Source organism: Sus scrofa, chromosome 2, assembly GCF_000003025.6.
Source record: "Sus scrofa isolate TJ Tabasco breed Duroc chromosome 2, Sscrofa11.1, whole genome shotgun sequence".
Classification (NCBI taxonomy): Eukaryota; Metazoa; Chordata; class Mammalia; order Artiodactyla; family Suidae; genus Sus; species Sus scrofa.
In genome coordinates, this window is record NC_010444.4 from 80,496,051 (window position 1) to 80,519,534 (window position 23,484).

Genomic DNA, 23,484 nt, shown 5'->3' on the forward strand with positions numbered 1-23,484 from the left:
CCACAGTCTGGCCACCAGAACCTTGGGCGTAGGCAGTGGGTGCCCCTCCGCTTGTACCAAACCAGATCACACACCTTTATTATCCTCAAAATGTAACAAACGGGGTAAGAAATCCCTCCCCCCAACCCCCCACCCCCACGTCTGCAGTCCAAGGGAAGCATTTAAAAAGCCCCGCAATCAGGCCAGGAGTCCGCGGGTGGGGCCCGGGACGCCGGGCGCCCCTCTATACGGCTGTAGTCCTCCCGAACAAGGGGATGGAGACCGGCAGGCGCCAAGCTCCGGGCTCCAGTGGCTCTCGGCTGCTGAGCTCCGAGTCGGTCCAGCTGGGGAAGACCCGGCGGCCGCGGTCCGCCTGCAGGCAGAGCGCAGGGCAGGGCTGCGCGGGCCGCGGGGCACTGGGCAGATGCAGCGCCGACGTGTAGCCCCGGTCCAGGAAGAGTGGCTTGTAGCTGGGCGGTGGCTGTTCCTGTTTCTCCGCGCTGTCGCGGCGGCTCAGAAAGGGCGTGACGATCTTGCGGTAGAGGCCGCGCGTGTCCGTGAGCACCTCGCTGTAGGGCGGCGGCGGCTCAGCCATCAGCACCGCCTCTTCGTAGCACGGTGGCTTAGACATGTCCGATTCCGCTGCGGAGTAAGAAGCGGTCGGAAGGCGTGAGGCCACCTGTCCCCAAACTCCGGCCGAGGCCTTGGCCAGCCGCCAAGCCCAGACCCCCGTCGGCTTCCTCCTAGGGTCTCCGGGAGGCTGCCTAGTAGAAATCCCGCGGGTCGTCAGCGAGCCTGCCCCCTCCCACCCTAGTGGCCCGGGCCGCCCCTTGGTAGAGGTTGGGACTTACCTTGGCGCGGGTAGCTCCAGGGTCGCGGCGGCACTGAGAGGTGCGGCTGCGGCGGCGGGTGCGGAAGCGCGTGGTGGTGTGCGTGCGGGTGCGCGTGCGGCTGCGTCGGCCCGTGATGCAGCAGCGGGTGCACGTGCACGTGCTGATGGCCGTGCGCCGGCGCCTCGAGGCGGCCGCGGTGCGGTGGTGGCGGCGGTGCTAGGCCCGGGGGGCTCCCGGCCAGACTACCCTCGAGCTCGAGGGGTTCCAGCTCAAGAGCGCGCAGGTTCTGCTCACGCAGTCGCTCCTCCTGGCGCCGCTTGAGGCGGCGCCGCAGGAAGCTGCAGAAGCAGCACAGTAGGACGATGAGACCCCAGATGAGCCAAAAACCGGCAAAGCACGTGAGGAACGTGTAGGTGCCCTGGGACATAACCATGGCGGCGACGCGAGCGGCGGTCCTCTGCTGCTTCACTGGACAATGGGCTCTTCTACGTGGCTCCGGGCCCGCGCCACGCTCCCAGGCGCCGCCAGCGTCACTCGGGGACCTGCGGCCCCGCAGCAGGGCTCAGGTCGTGCGTGCGCCGGTGAGGGGCAGCAGCAGCGGCGCCGGCTCCTTCCCATGGCGTCGGCAGGCGCGCTGACGGGCCTCACCCGGGGCCGCGTGGGACCTGTGGGACAGACACAGGGGGCGGTGAAGGCGCGCTGCAGCCCCCGACGACTTCCCTGCCCGCTCGGGTGCCCCGCGCAATCCGGGGGAAGCCTCCTCTGCGGGAACCCCTGCACTCCGCGGGGCCCGGTGACGTCACCGAGGGGATGACGTCACGCCTTGAGGTTTCCCTGGTAGGGCTTTCCCGGATCTGAGCCCAGGCCGCCGCCGCCTCCCAGACGAGGTGTGTCCAGGACGGCCAGCAGAGGGCGCGCGAAGGCCAGGCTCGGCCTCAGTGCGAGCGTGAGATTCGCATCCGTGGGCTTCAGGGTTCCCCGGCTCCAAAAGGGCTTGAGAGGCCCACAAGCAGACTGCCAAGGCGCTGAGGAGGAAGCACGGCGCGGCTGTGCGGCGGGCATAGGGTGGTCCACCTCCTAGAGCCCCACTAGCTGCTCTCCGGCGCCCAGCTTCAGCTCTATGCATACACACCTGGCAGCCCCTGGCGTCCTAGGCCTTGTACCCGCTGCCACTCCTGGCTGCTCAAAGCGTGGAACATTCCGGCCTGCGCTGTGGCCTCCTGGTTGCCGCCACTCTTGTACTGGTGGCTCCAGAGGGTGGTTCCCGCGGCTACTACTTTACACCAGCCTGCTTTTGTCTGTGCCTTACGCTCCGCGGAGCGTGGATCATCCCTCCTTTTCCTTTCCTCTAGGTGCCTCCGCCTGCTGAATCCCAGCTCCTTTGCTTCCCGAGCCTCCTACCCATGCGCAGCCCCACTAGGCCCTGCCCTCCTAGCTCCAGCGGCCCTTCCCCCAATTCCTCTCCCTCTCCGTGGAGGGTAGGAAAACTAGCTCAAATCATTGGTACCACCTGGTCCCAATTCACTCCAGATGGGCACCTCTAGTTCCACCTCCCCCTCTCCACAGCCATGGTTGAGAGGGGAGCCGTGCATCCTAAGAAGTATGTAGGAGGCAGCCCTGACTGCGGAGGGACAGTGGCAGGTGACGTTTCACCACCCCCTCAGAATAAAAATGAGTCCTTCTCGAATGCCTTATCTGCAGAGGCTTTCACACACAACCATTTGAAGTAACTGGAATTATTCCTGTTTTACAGTTTCTACACAATTAGGCAAGTGGCAGTGCCATAGTTTGAACCCAAGCGAGCCACAAACCCCTAGCCTGTGGTGAGAGTGCTGCTGTTTGAGCTACTTTGTGAATCTCTTCCAGGAGCTCCATGGACGCTCCCATCCTTAGTATGGCCAACGGAGCACACATGCATTCAGCTCTGGGGCCTGAGCCTCAAGCTGAGGACCCCACATGAGCTGAGTCAGACTGTTCCAAGAGCAGGCTGGGGGGAAGCCAGGCCACAGGGGCCACTCTACACTTCTCCCCAGATGGCTCCTGTCTGACTCCATGGCTGCTTTGTGCCATGTGCCACTTGGTGCCCGTGCCAGTCCCTTTCTTCTGGGCCTGCGTTCTAGAACAGACAATGGCAGGAACAATAGCTCCACCCGCCTCCTCGACAACCCCACCATGAGGCTGCCATGGCGACGCAGCCCAGATAAAAACACGATGCTGCCAGTCACTGGGAGTTAATTAAATCTGTTGTTCTCCTTTTCCTGAGCCCACAGGAATTTTCAGGAATGCTCTGAGGGAGCTGGCACTAAGCAGGGGGCTCCTTGGCCTGCAGGCCCAGAACAGCTCTGGGTCAGAAAAACACTTCTGGGGCTGGAGGTGGTGGAGTTTAGCTGAATTAGAAATAAAAATACCAAAGGCTGTCTGCTGGGTGAGGCCTCTTTCTAGGCCCCTTCCATGCAGAATCTTATGTAATCCTCAACACCATCTTCTCGGGGGTGGGGGGAGGGGTCAAGCCCGTTTGGTGGATGAGACAGGCTCAGAAAAGCAAATGACTTGCCCTGGGCCACACAGCTAATAAGGGGAAGAGCCAGGATTTAGCCTGAGTCTGAATCCAAAGTCTGTGTCGAAACACTTTCCCCTAAGTGATGAGACGTAACTAGGTGCGTGTGAGCATTCAGGACATGAGAGCCTGGCAGCCATGGGGACACTGGGCAGCCTGGCCAGTTTGTAGCCCAAAGGCGCCTTTCTATTCCTTCCCACTAAAGTCCCAGGGCTTCTGGTGACCAGCCGTCAATTCAACAGGCTGTAAGGTAAAGGAGTGATGGAATGGCAGTTCTGGGGTTAACAAGGAGCAAAGCACAGGGACTGTGTCCTGAGGGGCCCAGTTCAGCTCAGTGGGCATTAGGACAAACTGGGGTAGGCCAACCACAAGACCCACTGGGTACCACTGTCACCTCTCAGCCTGTCTCATCTATCAGATGGGTACAACTCCCAGTGAGAAGGCGGTACTGAAGATCACGTAAGATTCTGCATGGAGGGTGCCTAGAACCAGCCTGATACATAGTAGACAGTCCTTGGCATGGACTTTTATTTCTAGTTCAGCTAAATCCCAGCCAAGAGGCAAGAACCACTGCCACACTTTGCTGACCAGGCCGCCATGGGTCTGAGAGAGGAAGGCTGCCTAAGGTCACACAGCTGAGCTGACCCACTGACCCCACACTGGCTCTGAAGCCCGGTTTGGTGTGGAGTGGGGACCACAACATTCACCCCGGGGCTGCTGCTTCACCCTGGAGCTCCTGCAGGCCCAGGGGGAAGGGATCCTGCCCTGTGTCTGGCCCACAGGTGCCACTCAGTTAACATCTAATCCACAGCAGGTGCTCTCTATATAAACATCAAGGGATTCATTCAGACCTTTCCAAGTGCTTTTTCTGACCAAGCCAAGCTTCTCAAAGCCTTTCCAAAGGGCTGTTCCTTTACCCTTCACACCCTGTGCATACTCCTGCCCAGGCCTGGGCAGCCCTTCAGATGAAGAGCCTGCCTCTTGCTCACAGCCACTCACCTCCGCCCCGACACATGTCTGGTCCCTAGCAAATGCCACCTCTGACTGTGGGCTGGGAGCAGAGTCTTCAAAAGGACTCAACCTTAAGTCTGCCGTTTTGCGATTTGCTTTCTGTTTGTTTCCTCTTTCTCACCTTCTTGTGAATTATTTGGACACTTTTCAAGATTCCTTCTTGATGTACTTGTGGAATTTGTGAGCATATCGCTTTGGAGGGTTTTCTTAGGCCACACACTCAGCTGGGGGATGGGAGCGAGAGCTGGGGGGTGAGCTTCTTAACCTCCATGTTGCCTCGGTTCCCTCATCAGTGACCTTGGAAAAGAGTGAGCTAATCCACGCAAAGGGTTTGGAGATGCCCAAGAAATGTGAGTGCTGCTGAGCGCAGCTTCGGAGCTGGGGGTGCAGAGGTGCGCCTCCTCAAGGCATGCTTGGCCCCAGAGTTGCGCACACAGAGTTCTCTCAGTCACCCTGTGAACTAGGCGCATATCCTGCCCATTTGACCGATGAGAACACTTGGCTCAAAGAGATATGACCCCCAGGGTCACACGGATCTCTTACTCTGGGGCCTGATGCACTGCTGAGGGCACCTCCCACTCTGCTCCTCTGCATGAAAGACCTCGACGCCCTAACCTTAGACCCCACAGATCTGCTGCCAGGTATTTTATCTCAACAAAGGGCCTGCCATTTACTCCAGCTGCCAAACCCTGGGGTTTTTTTTGTTTGTTTTTGCTTCTTTTTTGGCCGCCCCAAGACATATGGAGTTTCCAGGGGCCAGGGATCAGATCCGAGCTGCAGTTGCAACCTATACTGCAGCTGCAGCAACACTGGATCCTTAACCCACTGTGCCAGGCTGGGGATGGAACTTGCAACCCAGCACTGCAGAGACACCACAGATCCTGCTGTGCCACAGCAGGAACTCCAAATCCTGTTTTTAACTCTCAGTGCATTGTCTTCATCGGTCCACTTCCTTTGGTCCCCCTGTGTTGGCTTGGTCAGGCCACTGTCATCTCTCACTTGGGCCCCCATTACCACCCTTGCCACCACTCTCTCTCCAGCTCTGCTCCTGCCCAGCCTGCCACTCTCCACATTGCCTGTGGCCCCAGGCCCTCTCCGGACACAGCTGCAACACAGCCTCACTGCTCTTGCCCCAACACTTGCTCCTCAGCCTCTTGGCCTCACCTGTCACTTACTTCTATGGACATGTCAGCCTCCAGCTACCCTCCCTGCCGCCCCAGGGCTGGATGAGAAGCCCAATCACAGAGTTCTGTTGTGGCCTATGTCCAACACAAGAGGCTGCATCTGTCTCGATCATCTGGCATGTAGTAGCTCAAAAACCACTTGTGGAAGGAGTAACTGGAGGCATCCAGTTATCTGTTTGGTCTTTTAGCTCTGAGACAAGGGAACATCTCAAGAGCTGGGTTGGCATCCTGTGCATTCCTGGGAAATGTTGGCCATTCCCCAAAATGTCACTGAGAAAGAAGCCATCACCAGTTCTCAGCCCTGGCAGGGAGGTGTATAAGGGAGCCAGGACCCATACCTCCATGTGAATAAAAGGAAAAGTCAGCATGGAACATCTACTAGGGGCTCGGCAGTGGACACAGGGAATCCCAAACAACAGGGGATCTGAGTCACAAGGGGAAGCCTTGGACATGAGGCCAGAGCTGCTGGTCAAGGGAAGGGACAGGAACTCAGGCCGAGGGATGGAGAGAGGGGGAGAGTGTGGCGAGTGGAATGAGGGTGGGGTAGGAGACGATGACTTCTCCCCTGTCCTGCATGTTCTGCATGTGCCAAGCCCCCTACTAACCTCTTCAGGTTCATTTCCTTGGCCAGGAGGGAGCGGCTGCCATCCCCATCCTACAGGCAAGGAGCTGGGGCCAGCTCAGGCCCACATGGCCGGGGGCTTGTGAAGTCCAGGCCACTGCAGAGCCTGCCGTCTTGGCAGGAAGGGCATTTCAGGGAGGCACTGGTGACATTTCTACACTCCTCCCACACCAAGACAGAGGAACTGAAACCAGAGAGAGATGACAAGGACTGTCCCAGATGTCATAATTGGCCAGGCATGGAGCTGGCCAGAGCTTCATTTCCAGCAAGGCCAGTGTACTGGCTTTGCACCCTCACCTGCTGGCAGCATCTCTGTGACCCAGCCTCGGCACCGGGCCACAAACCCAGGGCTTGGGAGACTGCAAATAGGACAACAGAGACTGGGGCTCTAGTGGGTTGGGGTCTACTGTCCCCAGATCTGCCCCTCCAAGGGAGCTGGCCACACCTCAGGGGCAGGGGAGGGTGGACAGGAAGCAGAGGTAATGAAACCCTCTTCTGTGGGGCAGCCTGGTGAACACACAGGGCACTGAGCGGGGAGCCCTGGGTTCAAATCCTGCTTCTGTCCTGCCCCGGCTGTGTAACCCCATCCCGGCTAGTCCCAGGCCTGAGCTGAAGTTCCTTCACCTGCAAGACTGAGATGATGAGACCTGCCTGGCTGCGCCAAGGGAGGAGCAGAACTGATGGGGGTGTGAAAATACTTCGAGATGAACATACACTGCTGCTCGTGACAGCCCAAATCCAAGCACCTTGCAGCCTCAAGAGGCTCAAATGTGGAAACCAGCTTGTGGTGCCACATCTACACAAACCTGGAGGTGGTCTGGCCAAAACTGCCATCTCTTTCCCATGGACCAGAGGCCTCAGCCTCGTGACTCTCAGGTTGGACACAGTTCATAGACATACTCTGTTGGTCCACAATCATTTTTTTTTAAATATTACAATTAGTTGCCAACATTGAAAAACCAGGAGATTTTTAGCTAAAAGTCTAGATTTCTGGCTCACCTTGGAAACTGGACAGGCTGGTCATACCAAGTTCACATTCTCACTTGGTGAACACTGACTAGTGTTCTGGTCCACCTGGGCCCTGGTGGCATTTGGGTTTTCAACCCCTGAGCTACACTGAGCACCCACAGGGGCCAGCACTGCATGGGCCCACCATTGCTAAATTCCTTCTGCTATAGCCAGGGCTGCAAGCTGACCAGGCCACAGAGCCCAGGAGCTAAGGATTAGGGCCTTGGGGGTCCCCCAGGTGACTGAGGTAGCCCTTACTGCTCAGCCTCCTCCAGAGAGAGAAGATGGAGGGAGGGAAGGAAGGAGGCAGCCCAGGAGAATGGCCCCTATAGAGCATCTAGGGGAACGAGAATCTGGCTGATTTTGCCGGAAGAAGGAAAGGTGTACCTAGGCCTAAAAGACAGGGAATTTCTTCATTAGAGGAAAGTGGAGGAAGGTTAAGGATGCTCCTTTAGAAGGCTTCACAGATCTTTTCTGCCAGGGTGGTAAGAGATAGTATGTAGCAAGCAGAGGGGCCAGGCCAGCAGAGTAACCTGCACTGGAAGCCTAGCTCCACTACTTCCTGGTTGTGTGACCTTGAGTAAGTCGCTTTACCTCCATGAGCCTTGGAGTCCTCCTCTCTAAAATGGGGATAATAAACTTACCTTGTACAATTGTAAGGACTAGGAGATAATGGATGCAGCGCACTCAACACAGGTCTCATACAGAGCAGGAACAGAAGGAAAGGAGCCTGTGAGTAATTGCAAAGGCACTCTTGTCTGTGGGAGACTCAGGCCTGACACCATCCATCTAAGGGCATCTTATGCCAAGGCCTCAAATGCCCAAGAATAATGGTAACCTCTGGTACCCAGGGCACCTCCCTGATGGAACAGGAAACCCAAGTGTGGTTGTGGTCACTGGGGTGTTGGGTCCAAGGCCTGTGGTCGGGGCTGGCAACTGCTGAGTCAGGCCAGGAAAGCTGGCAGGAGGACCATTTCTCTCCCCAGCATGCTGCCCGCTGAGGGGAGGTTGGGAGGGGAGCCAGAGGTCATTTCCTCTGACTCAGCGGCCATTCTCCTCCCAGGGGAGCTCCCCTGGAGGACAGAGCATCTCCATGTGGTGTTGGCCTGCCTGCTGGCCAACCTGCACGCCACCCAGGACAGTCTGGGCTTTGTGCTCGGACAAGAAAGGGACACTTGTGATTCAGACAATGGGCCGGGGTGCCCCCATTTGGCCTAGGCTTCAGCTTCCTTGGGTCAGCAGCATCCTTTCCTCTGCTCCTGCCCACGCTGCTGGCGCCCCTCCCCGGAGAATGGTGGCTTGGGAAAAGGTGCAGAGACCAACCGCGGGCCCCGGTTTGGCATATGCTCTGGCCATGAGGAGGGATGCGAGCTTCCTTCCTCTCCCTAGGTAGGGAACATCGCCTCTGGGGCACCCAACTCTTGGGTCAAGTCGTTTTGCAGGCAGGGGATGGGGGTTGCGGTGGGGGTGGCAGGGCACAGACCCTGGACCTATGCTGCCTCCTCTTGCGGCAGGCCTAGGGGCTGGGCCGCCCCCACGTTTGCAGCCACCCCAAGGAGCCCTGCTGCGACGACTGCAGCCACGTGGGAGACAGCTCGTGCCCACGGGGCCGCTCGCCCCCCACCCCCACCCTCGACGGCTGTGGAGGCAGGCACACCCAGGCGGGCCGGAGGAGCGAAGTTCTCCCCACCGGGAGAGGGGTAGTCCCCTTTTCCTTGCGCCCCCTCTTGGGGTGGAGGAAGGGGGAGGGGGCGTCGCCGCCCCGCAGCCGCGTTGCCGGGGAGCGCAACCCCGTTGCTGTGGCAACCGTTTCCAAGCGAACCGGTGGCTGCTCCCGCCCCGCTCCGGCTCCTTGGCTCACTGGCGCCCTCCCTCTCCCTCCCGCCCTTCCTCCCTTCGGTGTGGGCTGGGGGAGGGGCTGGCCGGGGCGGGGGTCCGGGGCAGCGACCCGGGGCCAGGGCGCGGAGCCGGCCGCGGGGAGGGCTCAGCCCCGGGACCATCTTCCGCCCGCGCTCCGGGCCCGCCCGGCCCGCCGCCGCGGTACTCACGGGCCCAGGCATCCTCCTCGAGCTCGTCCTCCTGGCTCGGGGCGAGCGGCGCGGGCCCCACGGACAGAGCCCCCGGCCCGGGGGAGGCGGCGGCGGCCCCTGGGAGCTGACTGTGGCAGCGAAGGCGGCTCCGAGCGCTGGGCTGGAGCCGCGGGGCGCGCGCACGGGCGCGTACACGGCGCGTACCGAGCCCGGCGTGCGCGCGCGCGGCAGCTGGCAGAGGGCCCCCACCCACTGTCACTCGCCGCCAAGGAGGCTGTCCCAGGAGCGAAAGGCGGAGGTCCTGGCGCTCACCTGCCACACCGAGTCTCGGCAGGCGGGGCGCCGGTCTCACCCTGCAAAGGGAATGCCCGTGCCACGCCGCACAGCTCTTGGCAACAGGCTGTCCGGACCGGGCACACGCTGGCAGACCCGGTGCACACGATCGTGGGTCGCGCACACAAGATGCTGAGCCAAGCAGCTGAGACCGAGAACCTGATACACATACACACACAGCTCAACCCGGAGAGCAAGTGCACACGTGTCCAGGCCCTGGCCATATCCTGACAGTCACTGCACACTCGCAGTGGGCAGGGGTTGGAGCAGGCAGGCACCCCAATGTGGCTCCAACTCACAAATACATGGCCTACTCCCCCTGTGTCCCCATTACACACCACCACAGGTCTAGTAAGAAGTAGCAAAGGGAGAACCTAGTGCTGGATCCATAGCCCTGGCCTCCATGCGCTCTGCTCATCCTCAGGGAACAGAGGTGAGCTCTAGTGAGGACACCACTATCCAGGCCCAGTTTGAACTTGGGTGTCCCCCAGCCTCTTAACTGGGTTCTTCATTTCCAGTCCCAACTCTCCACCATACTTAGGGTGATCTTCCACCATCATATCAGCTGGGACATTTTGGGGGTTGCAAGTGACAGAACCCCAAAACATATGGGCTTTAGCCCAAAGGCATTTGGCTCATGTAATTGGGAAGCCCAAGGGTAGACTTTAGAGTGGTCACAATTGCTTCCAGCTGTCCCAGCAGTGGTGCGAGGGATGTATCGTCTCTCCACTCAGTTTTCTTCAGTTTTCATTTTCAGGCAAATTTCCCCCCAGGTGGTTAGTGAGGATGATCCCACAGCGCTAGGCTTATGTCCTGCCACCCACCCCCAGAGGAACTGAGGATCCCAATTCTCCCCCCACAGTTCTAGCAACCCCCCAGGCTCTTTTGAATTGGTCTTAGCCGAGTGTCCATAGGTGAACCAATGAAGGTATGAGGAAGGGGATACTGGGTCTTCAGCCACACAGTAGCTTGGGGGGGCACCCTGATTTCTTAGGGGGACTCATTGCACCCTATGGGTGCCATCGTGGTGGGTCTGTGAACCCAAGTGCCCTGCTCCCCCAAAGTACAGTGGGTAGGTTCCCAGCCTGACCCTTTGGACTCCTTGGGTTTGGAACTGAGCTCAGTGATGCAAAGACATAGACATGACTGTAGTATCTTGCTTCTGGGCATTGTCCCCGATGAGAATGGGATCTTCAACTATGATCCCAAAGCTGCCTCAGTTCCTGTTCTTCCTGTCCATCAGGTCTTCTGTAACTTCTTAACACTTTCTAAGTTAGCTTTAGGACAGCTGTCACTTGCAACCAAAGATCCTTTACAGCCACACCTGGGTCTCATGCTCTGGGTGCATGTGTATGCAGGGGGTGCGAGCCCAGTCCCATCTAAATCACAAGGACCAAGAGGGCAGTTTACCCAAAAGAAACATGGGGTGCTTTATAGATGTTAGGCAAACACCCTGACACAACAACCTAAAACTCTTCAGGACTGCTCCTCATCCTAACACAGCCTTCGAAGCCCCCTATGGCTGATCTCGCTGACCTTGGCTCCAGCTACCCCCTTCTTCCACCCCTACCCCACGTTCCGCCATCCTAAACCACTAAAGGCTCTAGACCGTCCATCTGGCTCCTCCCCCTGGGAACATCTGATTCTGTATCCTGGGAGGGGTACCAACTTAATACCTTTGTGACAAGCCCCCCCCCCCCATTGGTGTTGGTCCCCAGCCCTGTGGCAGTCCTAGGCCTGCCAGCTCTAGAATCATCTCTGCCACAGTGCTGATCACACCAGGTCCCACTGTTCCCACGTCTGCCTGCCCACCAGACTGAGCTGCAAGTTGGCAGGGGGCCTCATCTCCATCTGGGTCCCCAGCTCCCATCATAGAGCTGAATGGGGAGGAGCTTGGGGAAGGCTTGTTGGGAAGCAAGTTCTGGGAGTTTCCTCTGCCAAGGATCCACTGTGGTAAGAACTTTAAGGTGGGCTGAACTCTAGCCAAGTTCCCTGGGTGCCTACCTAGCCCAAGAGGAGCCTGGTGGGAGGTCTAGACCCACCCATCTACCTAGCACTCACCCTTGTACACCTGCCTGGCACTGGGCCATGGCCTCTGCCTATCTTCCCCCAACTCCTGCAACAGAACCTGGAGCACCTCAGGCCCTAACGTCTCATCGCCAGCTTCTTCATCTTCAGCTGGCTTTCTCTCTACCCAGTATCAGCCACTCACCAGCTGGAAAACCTGGGTAAGACCCTCTCCCTAACCTTATTCACTCAAGTTACTAGAAGCAATGGTTCATACACCATCAAAAGCTGCCACCAGAGGCCCCTTCTACTAAGTTGGTGCTTGGAATCTCTGCCTGCTCTTCAGAAAGCAGTCAGCCAGGCACCCACTCCCCAGGCAAGTCCTTCCAGTGACCCAGGGGCTTAAGGAGATAAACTGGCTGCTTAAGTGGATTCTCACAGCTGTCCTGTCAGGTGGCAAGTATCACACTCATCTTTTTTTAGACATTGAAGGGCCTATGGAAAGCCAGCTTGAAAAGTGGCCAGGCTGGGACTTGAACCCAGAACTGTCCAACTGCAAAGCTCATGTGGCCTCTGCGGCACCAGGTGCCCAGCGCAGAGGCAAGGAACCCTTATGGTGGTTACAGGGCATTCCTGGCAGCTGGGGCTACTGGGAGGCTACGGACAAGGAACAGGTTTGTGAGATCTGGGACACACTTGTGGTCAACGTCACCCCCACAGGTAGAATGCTCCCCGGGTCCTCCTTCCCCCAGGTGAATGTCTCCTTCAGGACCTAGCTCAACTGCCACCTTTAGAGAATCCTCCCTGATGCCCACATGGCCGGTCCCCACCTACCACTGCCACAGCCTAACTCTCAGCATCACCACTGTCCACCTCTGCCCAGCCACATTTCCTGCTTCAAAGGCAGAGCAGATGAGTGCTTCTAATACAAGTGCACTGGCCCCCCGGCAAAGCACACAGCAGGTGTCAGGTCAGACAGACTGGGCAGGTGTTCCTAACAGCCATTCCCACCTCACCTCCCAGGCTGCCCCAAACCCACACCCGGCAGCTAGGCCACCGTGGCCTTGGAGAGCACCCTGCCAGCTGAGCCTGCCTCTCCAGCACAGGCAGAGCCAGACCCGCACCCTAGTGAAGACCCAAGGCTTTTCCCTCAGGCTTCACCCCATTCAGGAAGCTGGTAGGCCCAGAGGGCACCAAAGCCTGGCTGCCTGAAGAGGTTACCCCAAGATCAGCCAGGGGGCTCTTAGGCCTTGCTGGAAGGGCAGCAGCTGCCAGCCCCATTTCCAATCCCTTCCCACTTCCAGCAGGGCCAGAAGACCCCCGGACCACCAGGGGTAAGAAAGAGGCAGGCAGGGGCAGCTGGCCAGGTTTGTGCTCAGACTGTATTCACAAAGAGACACATGGCAGCTTACACTGGACGAAATGAGTAATAAAAATTGGCTTTAAATATGGAAAAACTGGGGCCCTGTAATCCCATGCTACCCTAACACTGGGACCAGGGTGGCCATCACAGTCTGGGAAGGACCAGGGCTGGGGCCTGGGGGTGCAGGCACACAGCCTCAGCCTGCTCCCCCTTCACTCTCTCTCTCTCTCTCTCTCTCACACACACACACAGGGAGGGGTGGATTATTGCTGGGCACATGTGTTTGTTGTTATGAGGGGAGTCTGGAATGTTTGAGGGTTGGCCAGGGACATCCCTGCCCCACCTTCTTATGGCCTGGGATGGGGTGTTTCTGCAAGAGGGACGAGGTGCCCCGGGAGCTGGAAGGCAGAGGCAGACCCATCTGGAACAGCCTGGGCAGTGGACTGAGGGGTCCCAGGGTCAGCCCAATCTCTGGTCACACTTTGGCACAGGCCTAGGGGACACGGAGGCCCCAGATCCAGCTCTGACAAGTGCTGAGAAGGAACAGCATTGGGCCCCAGAGGCAGACAGCCTGAACCCAGGGCGGCAGGGGCAGGCACGAGTCTCACTCAGAGGTCAGCGGTGGCAAGCACAGTGCTGGGGGCTCAGGGGCCTGGCCTGGCCCAGTGTCACCCGTCCAAGCCGCGCCTGAGGAGCCTGGAGTTTGGCAGCGGCCCCTCCGCCTGCTCCAGGGTGGGTCTTAAGAACACTCTGGTCGCTATATACATTCGTACAAAGACATAAATACAGAAAGCCCCGAGCTCCACAGACAAGAGCCGAAGGGACGCACCTTTGTCCCAGGGACAGCCCAGGCCTTGCCAAACTCAGCCAGACCAGGGGCTGAGGGGCAGAGGGCACTGGGGACCACTTGGCTGCGTTCCCCGGGCCACGACTTGAGTGGACAATGGGGAAGACCACTGTGCAAAACTGTAAACAGCGCTCCGAGTAGCTGCTACCGCCAGCCGCCCGGGGGGGCCTCAGGCTGGGGGCTAGAGGCGGGTGGGGAGCTCGAGGCGGGCTGGAAGCTCTTCCTCGCTGTCGCTGCAGTTCCCACAGCAGTCCTGGAGGGCAGGGAAGACACGGAGGAAGAGAGGCAGAGCGGGTGCCATTAGCCACCAGTGCTGTCACCGGGCCGGCGCCGCCCGGGCAGACCGGGAGCTGCCCGGGCCGTGCTCTGAGGAGGGGGCTCCCCACGAGGGCCCTGGAGCAGCAGCTCCAGCCCGACATATGTGGACATCAGTGCAGAGGCGGCTCACAACAGGCTGAAGTAAGGGGGACCAGGCGGACCCCGGGCTCGGCCAGGGCCCTCTCCCCTGGGACTGGCGGAGGCATGGCACGGGGACACAGACGGCTAAGCAAGGCTAGCAGCTTGCAGATGCCAGGGTGCGGGGCACAGAAGCAGTGGGGAGGGGGGTGGGAGCGGGCACCAGACTTCTTTCGCCCACATCTCGCCTCTGCCATGGAAGGGCTGTCTGTGGCTCCCCGAGGCCAGGCAGCAAGGCCAACCCACGGGGAGCCCACACTGCTCACCTCTGGAAAGAGAAAAGAGGCCGTGAGCCCAGCCAGGGGTGGGGGACAGGTGGGAACGAGGCCAGAGACCCTGGGCACCGCCGACACGGCTAGGGGATGCCCATTCCCCGCGCATGTGGGCACTGGCTCTGCCTCCCACCCACCGTCCCCTGCAGCCAGGCTGGGGGCCCAGGGAGAACACTGCTGGGGATTACCTGGCGACTGAATAGCCTCTGCAGCAGTCCCTTCTTGGGAGGTGCGGGCGGCTGGCCCTTCCAGTCCAGGTCTGGGGGAACTGAGCCATCTATCCCAAAGACATTTAGCTCCTGGAAGCACTCAGTCTCCACCATCTGCCACAGAACAGGCAGCTGTGAGCACTGGCCCCATAAGGGCCCGCCCCTCTGGAGCCCACCCCACTGGCTGGGCAGGCCCCCACCTCGTTCTGCCAGGGGATGGGCACACTGCCTGTGGCAAATTTCTGGTAGAAGTCCTGATCAGTGGCTTCCAGCTCCACACCCTTAACTGTGGAGAACTGTTCGATGTCCAGAACATCCTTGCAGTAAATGGCCTGGGGCTGAGGGGACAGAGGCAGTAGTCAGAAAGGAACGCCACCCACACCCACACCCACCCACACCCTGAGCTGGGGCTGGTTGTGCCCAGACCCTTGCAGCTCTCTGGTTTGGAGTCAAAAACCCAGGGGTTCCATTCATTTCCTGAGCACAGCAGTTCCCTCTCTCAGCGGCCCAAGTTTCCCCTCTGTAAACTGGGGACCATTATCCCTCACTGCTCCCTGGCTGACAGGGCTGCAGAGCTGAACTACTGCAGCCAACCAGCCCCTACAGTGCCATGTGGAATCAGTAACATGTACCCCTGAGGCTGCCTGGGTGCAACTGGGTGGAATCTCAGCTGACCCCATCAGCTGGGTTCCCCATGCAGGGCCCAGAGATGATGGGTCCTCTGGGATGTCTAACGGCTTCCTCCAACCCTCCTGCTTCATAGCCAAGAGAGGATTAGAACAGTCCTCTCACCTCCCTATAGCCCAGCTCCCTGCTGGGAGCCCAGCTCCCTCCAGAAAGCCACTTCTTTTTCATCTTTACATCGTTTCCCACTGTTAAGAATGTCAATTAAAACATCATCATGTAAAACGGTACAGCTGCTTTTTGGAAAACACTCTGGCAGTTCAAAAGTTTAACCAAAAGGTTAAACATAGCGTTACTATATGAGCCAGCATTCTACTCCTAGGTGTATACTCCAGATAAATGAAAACGTCCCCATGAAAACTTGTATGTGAATGCTCGAAACAGCATTATTCACCATAGCCAAAAGGTGGAAACTACCCTAATGTCAGTCAACTGATGAATAAACAGCATGTAGTATATCCATACAATGGAATATTATTTAGTCATAAAAAGGTACACAGTACCAATAAAAGCTACAAAACTGCTGAAACTTGAAAACATGCAAAGTGCAAGAAGCCAGTCACAAAGGACTACATATTGTATAAGACCATTAATACGAAATGTCCAGAACAGGCAAATATAGAGAGGCATAAAGTAGACTAGTGGCTCTCAGGGGCCAGGAGGAGGAGGGGAGAATGGAGAACAACTGCTAATGGGTATGGGGTTCTCTGGCAGGAGGAGTGATGAAAATGCTCTACTTTTTTTTTTTTTTTTTTTTTTTTTTTGGTCCTTTTAGGGCCGGACCTGCAGCATATGGAAGTTCCCAGGCTAGGGGTCAAATTGGAGCTACTGCTGCCGGCCTATGCCACAAAAACACGGGATCCAAGTCACGTCTGTGGCTTACACCATAGCTCATAGGCACACTGGATCTTTAACCCACTGAGGGAGGCCAGGGATCAACCCTGCAACTTCATGGTTCCTAGTCAGATTCGTTCCCACTGTGCCACAACAGGAATTCCCTAACTTTTTTTTTTTTTTTTTTTTTGGCTGCACCAGAAGCATCAGAAGTTCCTGGGCCAGGGATTGAACCTGTGCCACAGCAGTGACAATGAACACTAGGCCACCAGAGAACTCAGAAACTGTTCTAAAACTGATTGTGGTGATTGTTGCACAACTCTGAATATGCTAAAAGCCATTTAATTGCATACTTTAATACAGGAGTGTGTTGTATAGCATGTGAATTAAATCTCAATAATGCTATTAAAAGCTATGTCATCATCAAGCATGCTTTTTCATCTGCTGCTTCTACAAGTTAAACTTACAGGAAAGGCCACTAAGGAACTTCTTTATCTTCTAACATTTTTTCTTTTTTTTGTCTTTTTGCTATTTCTTGGGCCACTCCCACGGCACATGGTGGTTCCCAGGCTAGGGGTCAAATCGGAGCTGTAGTCTCCGGCCTACGCCAGAGCCACAGCAACGCGGGATCCGAGCCGCGTCTGCAACCTACACCACAGCTCATGGCAACGCCGGATCGTTAACCCACTGAGCAAGCGCAAGGACCGAACCCGCAACCTCATGGTTCCTAGTCGGATTCATTAACCACTGCGCCACGACGGGAACTCCTAACTTTTCTTCTTAATGGTCATACTTGTGCCATATGGAAATTCCCTGCCCAGGGACTGAATCTGAGACACAGCTATGACCTAGGCTACAGCTGCTACAACGCCGTTTAACCAACTGCACCGGGGGAAGATTGAACTCACGCCTCCACAGCGACCCAAGCTGCTGTAGTCGGATTCTTAACCCACTGAGCCACAGCAGGAACTCTTCTTCTTCTTTTTTTTTTTTTTTTTTTTGGTCTTTTTAGGGCTGCACGTGTGGCATATGGAAGTTCCCAGGCTAGGGGCTGAATTGGAGCTGCAGATACCAGCCTACACTCTGAGTCTGCGACCTACACCACAGCTCACAGAAATGCTGGATCCTTAACCCACTGAGTGAGGCCAGGGATTGAACTTGAGTCCCTTATGGATACTAGTCAGGTTCGTTACCGCTGAGCCACAACAGAAAGTCCCTCCGTAACTTTAAATGAAAGACAGAGGGGCAATGGGATGATTTCGAGGTTACCTGAGATGATATGCGAGGGAAATAGTAAATTTGAGTGGCAGGGCCCCCCCACATGATGCAGTCCTGCAGAGGCAGCAGCCCCCTAGCTGGTCTCCCTCGCCCACTCTCTTGCTCTATGTGCCCCCATGGACACTTCACATTCCCCAAAGACCCCCTGACACACTTAGCCTAAGACCATGCACCCCCTCCCCTGCACACGCTCACCCCAATCACAGTGGCCTCTGCTGCTGTTCTACCTCTCAAAGCTGGTCCCCTCACCAGGACCTCAATGCCTGGCTATTCCTTCTCCCTGGAATGCTCACACCGCAAGTCCTGGCGCGGCTGCCTCCTTCACATACTTTAGGCTTCTGCTTAACCATCCTGTCTGAAAACACTCCCACCCCCACCATTCCTTTGCACTTACTGGTTTATTTTGCTGTGTCTTCCCACTAGAACGTGAAGGTAGAACTGGATCCTATTGACCCTATTTTTTTTTTTTTTCTTTTCTAGGGCTGCACTTGCGGCATATGGAGGTTCCCAGCTAGGGGTCAAATCAGAGCTGCAGCTGCTGGCCTACGCCAGAGCCACAGCAACACCAGACCTGAGCTGCGCCTGTGACCTACACTACAGCTCACAGCAACGCTGGATCCTTGACCCACTGAGTGTTAACCACTGAGTCACGATGGGAAGTCCCTATTGACCCTATTAATTCTGAGATCTGGCACATATGGGCACCCCGATTTTTGTTGAATGAATAAACAATCACATGCATGATTGACAGCCACCCACCTGGCCTGGCCATCACCTTCCTGCCTCTCCCATGTTCCTGGTGAACCATCAGTCACAGGACCCAGCCTTCTTTCCCATGAGAGAAGGAAAAGCCGACGACCTAAGCTTGGCCAATCAGAACCTTCCCTGTGACTCTATACAGAGAAGCCTGAACTCAGCGGGAGAACAGTTGATGGGTTGAAGCAGAGCCAAGAAATGGAACCCTGGGAACAGTGTGAAACCCTGACGTTGGCCCTACTCTGGGACTTTCTGTCCAAAGGAACCAATAAGCTCTACCACGCGTGTACGTCTGAGTTGGGTTTTTGCCACTTGGAATCTGATAACTTGAGGACATTTCTGCCAGTAGGATGCCTGACCCACTGAGATGCCCAGTAAATGAGGGAGACTTTCTACATGTGGGAGTGTCTGCCCACCAACGGGAGGTTGATATTGCCAGATGCGAAGGGCAGAGACAGTCTGCCAGCCCAATGGCCCTACCAGCTGCTGGCAAGGCATCTTGGCTTTCCTTTGGGGAACAGAGCTCCCACACTGGCAGTGGCTCAGGTGAGCATATGACCCAGGTGTGGCCGATGAGGGCCTCTGAGCAATCAGGTAATGAGCATCAGCCTGAGGTCTTGTTTTTTTTTTTCCTTTTAGGACTTCTCTTGAAGTTATTGGGCAAGAGGCACTTTTTTGTTTGTTTTCTTTTTTTTTTTAGGGCCACACATGGAAGTTCCCAGGCTAGGGGTCAAATCGGAGCCACAGCTTCCAGCCTACGCCACAGCAATGCCAGATCCGAGCCGTGTCTATGACCTATACTGCAACACTGGATCCTTAACCCATTGACCGCGGACAGGGATTGAACCCGTATCCTCATGGATACTAATTAGGTTCGTTACTGCTGGACTACCACAAGAACTCCAGAAAACTGATTTTTAAGTGGTGGCAATTAATGTCTTGTAAAGGGCCTTTCAGGGTCTATAGATAAGAAATGGGAAGAGAGAGAGCAAAGAAGTAGGAGGCTAAGGAAGAAACCTCGGTTGTGAAACCAGGAGTGAGGTAGTAGTGTTGGGCATGTGGTCAAGAGGCACTTTCACTGGGGTGGCTGAGCTGTTAGGCTGCAGGCCTGGCCCACCCTGGGGACAGCTGCCCAAGAGAGAAGGCTGCACACTGACCAGGAGGGAAAAAGAAGAGAATTCTTCCATTGTTGGAGCCCCGGATCTGGTATGTCAAAAGCCAGACCTATCCTGGAACTTTTTTATGAGCCGGTGAATTCTGACTTATTGGTTAAGCCACTGAGGTTTTCTTTTTCTTTCTTTTTTTGGTGTGTATGCTTTTTTGGGCTGCACGTGCGGCATGTGGAAGTTCCCAGGTTAGGGGTCAAATCAGAGCTGCAGCCACCAGTCTATACAGCCACAGCAATTCAGGATCTGAGCTGCATCAGCAAGCTACAGCACAGCTCACAGCAACTCTGGATCCTTAACCCACTGAGTGAGGCCAGGGACCGAACCCCGCATCCTCATGGATAGTGGTTGGATTCATTATCGCTGGGCCATGATGGGAACTCCAGCCAGTTTTCTGACACTTGCACTAAAGGGGTCCCAACCAATCCTCCAAGAGCCCCTGGCCCTGGCCCAGGCTTGGCCCAGCACTCACATCAGGCTTGAAGGGCGGTTCTAGCATGCCAGCTCCCAGTCGCTTGAAGTTTAGCTTCTTGAAGAGGGGGTGCTCCTTTACTTCTCGGGCACCGCCCCCACCACACCCCAGGCGCTCAGCAGGGTCCTTGCAGAGGAGCTGCAGCAGGGCAGGAGCAGTCAGGGTAGCCCCAGGAGAGGTGCCCCCAGCCCCAGCCCTGGCTAGTTGGGCCTCCCTCTGGCTGCGGTACCTGGGAGCAGAGCGAGCGGGCCTGCGGAGAAAAGTGCTCCGAGTACTCCTCGGGCACCTCCTTCACCAAGCGCTCCACCTCCTCCCGCTTGATCTTCTTTTTCCTCTGCTGGAAAGGCGACTGGCCTGCGATCATCTCATACAGGAGGCAGCCCAGAGCCCACCAGTCTGGGCTGAACGTGTACCTTTCGTTCTTCACCACCTCTGGGGCTGGGCAGGACAGCACAGGTGTTAAGACTGGGCAAGAGGTGAATCGAGCCCTGGAGCCCCAGAAATGCCCGACAAGCACATTAAGGTGGGGGACCAGCTCAGACAACTGCCAGCACCAGCCAGGCAGCCACCACCACTGGGGTGAGTAGGAGAGCACACATCTCATCATAGGGAGGTACTGCGGCCCTGCAGGGAGCCAGGTCTTTTTTTTTTTTTTTTTAGGGCTGCACCCGAGGCATATGCAGGTTCCCAGGCTAGGGACTGAATCAGAGCTATAGCTGCTGGCCTACACCACAGCCACAGCAATGCGGGATCCATGCTGTATCTGCGACCTATACCACAGCTCACAGCAACGTGGGATCCTTAACCCACTGAGTGAGGCCAGGGATCGAGCCTGCATCCTCATGGATACTAGTCAGATTCGTTTCCACAGAGCCACAACGGGAACTCCAAGAAATCCATATTTTAACCATGAAGCTGACTGGGTTATCAAATGTTGGCAACTAATTCAAAAAAAATTTTTAATAGGGCCACAGGTGTGGCCTATGGAAGTTCCCAGGCTAGGGATCAAACTGGAGCTACAGCTGCCAGCCTACGCCATAGCCAGAGCAATGCGAATCTTAACCCACTCACTGAGTAGGAGCCAGAATTTGAATCCGCATTCTCATGGATACTAGTCAGGTTCTTAACACACTGAGCCACAACCGGAACACCAAATTTTTTTTTTTTTAAAATGGCTATACCCACAACATATGAAAGCTTCCAGGCCAGTGATTGAATCCAAGCCACAGCAGTGACCTCTGCCGTGGCTGCAGCAATGCTGAATCCTTAATCTGGTACTGGTAATCCTGTACGAATCTGGGGATCATACCAGTGCCGCCAGAGAGACAAGCCAGGTCATTAACGCACTGAGCCAGAGCAAGGACTCAAAATGGTTATTTTTTTTTAATGGCCATGGGCACCTGTGGCATATGGAAGTTCCCAGGACAGGGATCAAATCTGAGTCATAGCTGCCATTTATTTCTGCTATAGCTATGGCAATGCTGGATCCTTTAACTCACTGGACAGGGTAACCCACTGTGCAGGACTGGGGATCAAACCTGCACCTCTGCCGTGACTCAAGCCACTGCAGTTGGATTCCTTTCTTTTTAGGGCTGCAGGAAATTCCCAGGCCAGGTGTTGAATAGGAGCTGCAGCTGTTGGCCTATGTCACAGCCAAGGCAATGCCAGTTCCGAGCCTCATCTGCAAACCTATGCCACAGCTTGCTGCAATGCTAGATCCTTAACCCACTGAGTGAGGCCAGGGATTGAACCCGTGTCCTCATGGACACTGTGTCAGGTTCTTAACCTGCTAAGCTACAATAGGAACTCTGAGGTCAGATTCTTAACCCACTGCACCATGGTGGGAAGTCCTCAAATGGTTTTAAAATCAATTTGTGGGAGTTCCTGTCGTGGCTCAGTGGTTAATGAATCTGACTGGGAACCATGGGGTTGTGGGTTAGATCCTTGGCCTTGCTCAGTGGGTTAAGGATCCGGCTTTGCTGTGAGCTGCAGTGTAGGTCACAGATACGGCAAGGATATCACGTTGCTGTGGCTCTGGTGTAGGGCAGTGACTATAGCTCTGATTAGACCCCTAGCCTGGGAAAATCCATATGCTGCAGGTGTGGCCCTAGATAAAAAAAAAAAAAAAAAAAAGACAAAATCAATTTGATTTAAATAAAGATGAAGGCCAAATTAGGCCTACTTTGCAACCTCTGGAATTTAATATCAGAGAGAGGAAAAAGGCAAATCATTTGCTGAATACCGACTGCCTGGTGTGTGGGGATTTTTGCCTCTACTGCCTCTTTTCATCTTCAAGGCAACCCTGGGAGCAGATATGATGATCACTTCATAGTTGGGGACAGTGGGGCTGGGAGAAGCAGAATGTCTGGCCAAGGATACCTAACAAGGAAGAGGTGGAGCCCTAAGAAGCTCGGTCTCCCAGTCATGTCGTCCCAAGGAGAATACAGGGCCACATTTTGGCTCCCACTACAGATGACACTCCCACCCCAAGTGTGAGCAGCTCTGGGGAGCCGAGGACTGGGACCATGGGAACAGGTGTGAGATCTTTCGTTCTTCACTGGTAGCCACCTGCAGGCCTGGGCAGTAGAAGAAGCTGTGAGGAGTTCCCGATAAGGTGCAGTGGGTTAAGAATCTGACTGCAGTGGCTTGGGTCGCTGAGGAGGCTTGGGTTTGATCCTGGCACAGTGGATTAAAGGATCCAGCATTGCATAGTTCAAAGCTGCACTTCGGATTCAATCCCTGAACCAGGAACTTCCATATGCCTGAGTGTGACCTTAAAAAAAAAAAAAAAAAAAAAAAAGAAAAGAGAGTTCCTGTTGTGGCACAGTGGAAACAATTCTGAGTAGCATCCATGAGGATGCAGGTTTGATCCCTGGCCTCGCTAAGTGGGTTGGGGATCTGGCATTGCCGTGAGCTGTGGTATATGTTGCAGATGCAGCTTGGATCCTACGTTGCTATGGCTGTGGCGTAGGCCGGCAGCCATAGCTCTGATTCAACCGTTAGCCTGGGAACCTCCATATGCCTCGGGTGCAGCCCTAAAAAGCAAAAACAAAACAAAACAAAACAAATGGAGCTCAGTGAATATGCAGTGAGTGAATGCTGTGGATTCGCAGTGTGTGGGGCCCCAGCTGAGTCTTGGTCTTCTCATCCATAAAAGAGGAACATCAGCTCTTTCTATTCTGAGGCACAGGAGACTTCCAAACGGAAGGTGTGGGATTAGCAAAAAAACCAGGAGCCTAGGGGGCTGGGGAAGGGAGACTCACCCATGTAGCCCACGGTGCCCACACGGCCCTTGATTGTCTGGCCCTCGGGTACATGCACTGCCAGCCCCAGGTCAGAGATGCGGATATGACCTGGATGTGGGTGGAGAAGCAGGGAGGCCCATTAGACAGATGGACCAGACCGCCCCCCGCCGACCCCCCGACCCTGTGGCCCCACCCACCCACCATGGTCATCCAGTAGAATGTTCTCTGGCTTCAGGTCCCTGTGGGGAGAGAAGGTCAGGGTCAGATGCTGCTCAGTTTGCCAGGCAGCCAGATGGGACCATCCCTGCCCAGCTCACTTGCCTCCCAGAGTGGGATGT

The 23,484-nt window shown here is 56.1% G+C and overlaps 2 protein-coding genes across 7 annotated transcripts in view; both read right to left on the reverse strand.

The window, feature by feature from the left end:
* Positions 55–12,775, reverse strand: PRR7 (proline rich 7, synaptic). 3 transcript variants are annotated; one of them, XM_021084393.1, is made up of 3 exons: positions 9,243–12,775; positions 831–1,477; positions 55–621 (listed from the first exon to the last, which is right to left on the reverse strand). In XM_021084393.1, the coding sequence occupies exons 2-3, from the start codon at positions 1,243–1,245 to the stop codon at positions 224–226; spliced, it is 813 nt and encodes a 270-aa protein (XP_020940052.1). In that variant the 5' UTR covers positions 1,246–1,477; positions 9,243–12,775; the 3' UTR covers positions 55–223. The 3 variants fall into 3 exon arrangements, with proteins under 3 accessions (XP_020940052.1, XP_020940054.1, XP_020940053.1); XM_021084395.1 differs by lacking the exon at positions 9,243–12,775 and adding an exon at positions 6,170–9,076; XM_021084394.1 differs by lacking the exon at positions 9,243–12,775 and adding an exon at positions 1,945–9,076.
* The window catches only part of GRK6 (G protein-coupled receptor kinase 6), a 31,104-nt gene continuing 7,674 nt past the window's right edge, over positions 55–23,484 (reverse strand). Inside the window, exons 10-17 of one of the 4 annotated variants that reach the window (XR_002341730.1) lie at positions 23,348–23,385; positions 23,165–23,254; positions 20,131–20,339; positions 19,902–20,039; positions 14,912–15,049; positions 14,691–14,825; positions 831–1,477; positions 55–621 (exon numbers count right to left, since the gene is read on the reverse strand). Coding sequence is in view for 3 of the 4 variants with exons in the window: in XM_021084375.1 (XP_020940034.1) it covers positions 13,919–14,029; positions 14,691–14,825; positions 14,912–15,049; positions 19,902–20,039; positions 20,131–20,339; positions 23,165–23,254; positions 23,348–23,385 (859 nt within the window). In the remaining variant the exon portion in view is untranslated. Of the gene's footprint in view, positions 622–830; positions 1,478–12,928; positions 14,499–14,690; positions 14,826–14,911; positions 15,050–19,901; positions 20,040–20,130; positions 20,340–23,164; positions 23,255–23,347; positions 23,386–23,484 lie in introns of those variants that run through there. The other 3 variants (XM_021084372.1, XM_021084374.1, XM_021084375.1) reach the window with 3 other exon arrangements.